The sequence below is a fragment of the Octopus bimaculoides genome, chromosome 1 (genome assembly GCF_001194135.2).
Source record: "Octopus bimaculoides isolate UCB-OBI-ISO-001 chromosome 1, ASM119413v2, whole genome shotgun sequence".
Classification (NCBI taxonomy): Eukaryota; Metazoa; Mollusca; class Cephalopoda; order Octopoda; family Octopodidae; genus Octopus; species Octopus bimaculoides.
Genome location: NC_068981.1, coordinates 25415771 through 25422861, shown reverse-complemented (window position 1 = coordinate 25422861; position 7091 = coordinate 25415771). Strand labels below are relative to the sequence as shown.

At 36.1% G+C, this 7091-nt stretch overlaps 2 protein-coding genes across 2 annotated transcripts in view; both read left to right on the top strand.

Moving 5' to 3' along the window:
- The window catches only part of LOC106868542 (interleukin 17-like protein), a 55926-nt gene that overhangs the window by 23506 nt on the left and 25329 nt on the right, over nt 1–7091 (top strand). The window lies entirely within an intron of this gene.
- On the top strand, nt 353–4372 carry LOC128247064 (interleukin 17-like protein). Its single transcript, XM_052965849.1, has 2 exons — nt 353–478; nt 2167–4372. Exons 1-2 carry the CDS (start codon nt 464–466, stop codon nt 2695–2697), a joined length of 546 nt encoding a protein of 181 aa, XP_052821809.1. The 5' UTR covers nt 353–463; the 3' UTR covers nt 2698–4372.

The window sequence follows — 7091 nt, the reverse complement described above, 5'->3', positions numbered from 1 at the left end:
TATATATTACGTGATATTTTCACATTTATAGGCAATTTTATAGACCACGTTCAGTATTCGCAGTTATTCACTATTCTCGGGTGCTCTATGAACGTAACCCGGAGGAATACCACGGGACTACTGTATAATAAGCCATGCCCTGGTTACTTCAGACGTTCTCCACATTATGCAAGTCATGATTAATTTGACTTGATATCAGATCCTGCACATTCGTGGAAGATAATTTTCCCATAATTTTGATAGTTCATCCTGTTTATATTTATAAATCTTTAGTTTTGATTAAGCTTTATGACATACGGTAATTCCACTGCGTCAGATATTATATATAAGCAATCTCAGAGTAGCTGATACCATCACAAGTGAATATCATTTTGAAAAACTAACACGCTAAAGATTTGTTTAAAAATATATACATATATACTACTATTGTCATCCTTTCCATTCCAAGTGACCATCCATTATAATGAATACCACCAACGTAAGTAAACATACATTGTTACTATCAACTGTTATATTTATATCTTCAGTCTTATTTCTATGCTTACTCTCGTTTCATTCAGGGAAAGATCTACCTTTGTTCCAATGAGTGACTGATTATGCTTGTGTACCTTACTCAGATTGGTATTAGACATGTGATACGTATTTCTATGTCTATGGTATATTGATATAGTTCTTTGCTTTCATACATATATATACATTCATAAGTAGCCTTGTATATTTTTATACATTTATTATAAACATGTAATTCTTTGTTCCTAATTCTAAATTATCTAAAGAGTGCAAATTTGGGAGGTGTTAAAGTAGAATTTGTGAAAATGCTTTAAAGAACCTTAAACCAGAAGGATATGAAGCCCATAATCTGTGTAATCATTTACCTATCAATTTAGTTATCTATTGGTTAACGTAAAGAACCCCTTTCGTCCTGAATGTACATAAGAGTCCTCCAATATTTTTCCTCACCAAGACAAATTCGTCTAATTCATACCAGCCTCCCTTCTCCACACCATCGATGGTTTGCAAGGGAAAGGCAAATTCCAACACCGCTTGACATCAGCGACATCACACTTCATTTCTACAGCTGAGGGGACTGGAGCAACGTTAATTAACGGGTTTTGATCAAGAACACAACACAAAGCCCGGAAAGCGAACATACGACCTCATGATTGTGAGCCCGATGCTCTAACCATGAAACATGTGCCTTCAAAATTATCTATTAGAATGCAACATAACCTCTGTTCATAAAGCTTTAACAAGCTATACAATCATTCTTCGAAACATATTTTCATATCAAAGGTGCTTATGACCAGATTTGAAGTCACGGACCGACTCAATTTACTCTCCACAATCCACTAAATTTTTCCTTCTGGTAAAGTATTTTTAGCCCACTGATATATATATATATATATATATATATATAGTTGATAGATGAGAAACAGATATTCTCTATATAGATTACTCTTCGGAGTTCTCAAGAGGTTTAAACTTGAGTAGGTAGAGTTGTAGATGTAAAGATAAGTAAGTTAGGCATGTCAGCATACAAAAGATAGTAAATAAATTTCATACAAATAAGGTATATGTGTTTACATATAAAAAAGGTTCAGCTTCCACAGAATAAAAATGATATAAACTATTAAGGCAGTTGAATAAGACTTTTACGAGACCAACTGCTGTTTCTTGGGTTGCGTGGTCCAAAATAAGGATTGTAAATTGATTACACCGTCGGATAATACCAGCTTACGGCTTCAGGTATGTACTCTTAGATTTGAGGTGTTGACAGGAAGAAAATTCAGGACAAAATGATTTTGTGGAGAACTTAGAGTATTAGGGGCAGTTGTGAAATATTTAGAGAGAGTAGTCGGAGGAGAAATAAATTTCAAGGTTAGGGTTAGTAATGAGACTGTTAGAGAGTCATAGTTGTAGAGGTGGAAGGTGAGAGGAAGAGAGAATGTTCGTTTAGATAGTATGTGGATAGTAGGCATTGTTAGATTGTATGAAGACTATAGACTTAAAGGTTGAGATTGGTTCAGTGCCTAAGAGAGACTGAAGGGGTGAGTTGATGTGTACTACAGATGTAATATAATATTTTCGATTCCGTGCCTTCATTTAGATATGTGTCATATTGAACTGTAATTACTCATCTTAACATAAACATTTTATATCACGCAGGTCCTCCTCCAGGCTGTAATCTTCCTTCTCACCAACGTCGTATTGTTCATATCTTCGGCGTCAATTCGGACTCAATGTAATATACCAAAAGACTTGAAAGTCCAATACGAGAAACTATCCAGCGCATCGATCGGCAATAACTTTTTTCTACCAGCTGAAATAGCTCCGGCGGGAAGTGACCAACAAGAACTGACCGAAGGGGATAAAACTTGCCCAACATCTTCTGTATCTACTGATATCATCCGCGAACGTTCAACCTGCCCATGGTACCTGAAAATTACCCACAATTCGACATATTTTCCTCCATCACTCACTGAAGTCGTGTGTCGCTGTACAGACTGTCTGGACTCTGACAGTAACCACCAATGTGTGATGGTATATACTCCGATGACTGTCCTGAAACGTACAGTCGAATGTATTGATGGACTCTACGTTTATCAACCAAGTGTCATCCATGTAGCCACAGCCTGTGTGTGTGCACGGAAAATCGATGTAATACCCAAAGGAAATGATGACGAATATGAGTCGTAATATCGGCCAAAATCATCAAACATCCAATTGTGTGTAACACAAAAGTTTTTCATAATGTTATGGAAGTTTCAGTAAACCACTGTGTGGTTGTTATACGAAACACATACGAAACATGCACACACGCAAAAATCATACAAGCGTAAATATTTAAATGCGTGCTCTCTCACTACTTCTTTTTTTCTTTCTCTCTAATTCTTTCTCTCTCTCTCTCTCTCTCTGTCTCTCTCTCTCTCTCTCTCTCTTCATGTTATATACATACACAGAAACACACACACACAAACACACTTATACATATATACATACAAATATAAATATATATGTCTCAATATATATGCATATATTTACATGTATAGAAGTATATATTTGAAAATACATACATACATACATACGTACATACATACATTGGCAAAAACCAGTTTTGTTTTGTAAATGTTGTTTCGTAAATGAGACATATCGCTTGAAAAAAATTTTTTTTTCTATTTTGTAAACACTGAAGGGAACTCTTATGATAGTTACTATCAAATTTAACTCATAATCAATATTTCCTTTTTTTTTTTTACCTATCAAGTTTCTTTTTATAAAAGTATTTGAAACCGATAAACGGTATTGAATATGTTTATACATACGTTATATGTACATTATTTACATTACTTACATTTGACGGATATTCGTCCTCATCTTGTTTGTTGTTAACACAACGTTTCGGCTGATATACCCTCCAGCCTTCGTCAGGTGTCTTAGGGAAATTTCGAACCTGGGTTCTCATTCCTATCGATGTTATTATTATTATTATTATATTATTATTATTATTATTATTATATTATTATTATTATTATTATTATTATTACTATTATTAATCAGGTCGCTGCCGTGAATCGAACTCGGATTAGTAGCCCTTGGGGTTAGTAGCCCGCGCTCTTAACCACTACGCCATACGCCGATTTATACTTACATGTTTTCGTTCATATCATTGCCCATCCTTAAACAAAGCAATTTTATATTTATAAATTGATTTAAATAAAGAAAGCTACCTTCCACAGGTATTTGACATGACACTACATTGTAGTTGACGATCACGTGAACTGATAGACGAGTCTGCAAGGGGAGATTACTGTGATAACCGCAAGATTCTCTGAATCCATATCATATAGTTACTTAAACACTAGTACTGAGTCCACTCATACATTCTCAGTAATAATAACGTTTATGTAATATTTACCTATATATTTAATTATAACCGTTATACAAATTTGAAACATTATATATACATGTATGAGCATTTGTGTATATATTCTTTTCTGCACTAGGCACAAGTCCCCAAATTTTTTGGGAGGGGGGGCAGTTAATTAGACCAACCCCAGTACGCAACTGGTACTTAATTTATCGACCACGAAAGGTTGTAAGGCAAAGTCGAACTCGGCGAAGTTTGAAATTAGAAAGTAAAGACATTTCACCCGGCGTGCTAAAGTTTCTGCCAGCTCAACGACTTCATTTTTGTATATATTTTAACACAATTTTAAATACGTATGTGAGCGGATCTAGGCGTGTGTGTCTGTTTGCGTGTATATATAATTTCAGGCACACAGATACTCATATATATGTCACTGTAACTGAAAAATAATAGGTTTTTAAAATATATTATTTAATTTTTTCTATGTATATATCTAAAATTATATCTATCATCCATAGAATGATTGCAAAAGTGTTTAAATATATTTTACTGTTGCTTTTCCAAAATGAACATCATAAGACATATATTCTAATTTGTATCATATATTTATTTTATTGTAATCTAATATTGGAATCTAATATCAATAAAAAATGTATTAATGTATCAATACATAAGTTTCCTTTGTTGAGTTCATATTTTCTTTCTCTGGCCTGGATATCTCAACCCTCCACTCACTGACTTCATGACCAGCTGAACTCGAGTAAATGAACTAAACACTGAAAATATGCAGTTAAATTTAGTGAAGTAGTTTTCCTACTCCACATTGGAAGGAAGAGGACTTTTCACTTAAGACAGACTGTTTATAGTTCGACCTCGTTTCAATGGCTATGAAACAGACATATGAAGATCGTCTCATTTAATCCAGATATAAATTTCATGATATTACCTCATTAGCACAACACACTATATGGTCATCTCTGATGGGAACGAACTGAGACTAGAATCGAAGAAATACACGAAAAATCGTTTTCAACTTGCTTAACGTGCTACGATAACAATACTTCAAGAGGGCTAATAATCAGTGAAAAATCTGGAAATTAACATCTTACAAATTATTTTCTCTAAGTATATTAAGAAATGACGCCATAATTTACATGCTAACAACCAGCGAGGAATACAGAATTTCAGACGTTATTTGACTACATGCAAAATTAGGAACGTAAATAAGTACCAAAGAATTTTATAACACACCTAGAACATAATAAAAGTTTAGTTCTAGGACTCAACTTGTTTCTGTAAACAAAATAAGCAAATCTTTCGTAAACCAAATTCTATATGGAAGGTATACTTAGTAATTGCGTGTTATAACTCAAATAGATAAGCAAGGAAATCACGTGGCTTGAGAAAACGGAGCATTGTGTGTCCGGCCTTTGCCTATTAGGCTGATGCGAGCACAGAACGCTCTACCACAAGACGTGCACTGGTTGTCTGCTGGAACTAAAGTCGAGGAACTGCGCAGTTCGCGTTTTCATTGTGCCCCTAGAATGCAATACATAGGTTGTTTGAATGGGGTAGTAAGTCTAACGGTGGACATGTAATGCTCTTCGGAGTTGTTTGTCAGCTTTGGGTTCTCACCTGAAATCCAGCTTCCACCTATGGATCCACAAGACTATCTGCATGCAACAGTGGTTAAACCTCTGGCAAGGCTTCCATAGGCCGTCTAAACAATAGTGAGTGTAGCTGACGACTCTCAACCCTACTGTGAGCTAGAGCCTGTCATCTTATGCATATGAAGACTGAACTTGGTTGACAGTAAAGAAACTACATTGAGAGCGCATAAATAAAACGTAATAAACATTTTAAAAATTCATATTTTCATATCAAATTAATTGCATACCCATAAACTTAAACTCACATTTCCACTGAACGAAGTAGAGTCGATACTTCAATGGGCTATACATTTTCAAAACGATATAGTTTTTAATACAGCCTCACGAAAATTTCACCGTCTAATTCACCTCACCAAATGGAAATTCATATTCAAAGGGACACAACTCTTATCTACCATCTCTCCATGCTTTCAAAATGTTTTATTTTATTTATATATCTTTGTCGATACTATGTTTCTCCCGTTCTTTTTGCAATTTCTCAGACAAGAGTCACATTGTGTTTCCACTTGAACGATTACATGATGATATACAAAATGCAATACAAGCACGTCCGACTATCGCAATATCAGAAGAATGGCATTAGAATAGCTCACATTTAAATCCTGTGCATATTAAACGAAGTGGAGGCGCAATAGCCCAGTGGTTAGGGCAGCGGACTCGTGGTCATAGAATCGCAGCTTCGATTCCCAGACCGGGCGTTGTGAGTGTTTATTGAGCGAAAACACCTAAAGCTCCACGAGGCTCCGGCAGGGGATGGTGACGAACCCTGCTGTACTCTTTCACCACAACTTTCTCTCACTCTTACTTCCTGTTTCTGTTGTGCCTGTAATTCAAAGGGTCAGACTTGTTACACTGTCACGCTGAATATTCACGAGAACTACGTTAAGGGTACACGTGTCTGTGGAGTGCTCAGCCACTTGCACGTTAATTTCACGAACAGGCTGTTCCGTTGATCGGAACAACTGGAATCCTCGACGTCGTAAGCAACGGAGTGCCAACAACAACAAAATTAAACGATATTTAACTCTCGCTCGATGGGGTACTTTTTATTAACCCCCCCTATAATAGATCAGCATAACATATATAATTAACGTTTTTGTGTGTACCGTGGCTTTGTGGTAAGGAGCTTGCTTTCCATCCACACAGTTCCGAGTTCAGGCCGACTGCGTGTCGCCTTGGACAAGAGTGTTTTACTATATTCTCGGGCCAAGCAAAGACTTGTGAGTGGATTTGGTAGACTGTGTGTGTGTGCATCTGTGTGTGAGTGCGCTCTCCGTGCGTATGTGTGTGAATGCATGTGTGCGTGTTTGTTTATTGGCTTGTCACCTGTATGACCTCTCGGCAAGCGGTGTTGGTGTGTTGACGTGCTCGTAACGTAGCGATGCACGAGAACATAACGTTAGAACAGGTACTAGGCTTAAAAGGTTAGTTCTTTGCTCGTTTTCTCCGGCAAAAGAACTCCAATGTTGTGCTCCAGCATGGTGCTGTCAAATGACTGAATCAAGTAAAAGAATAATAAAATAAAGTAATATATATATATATATATATATATA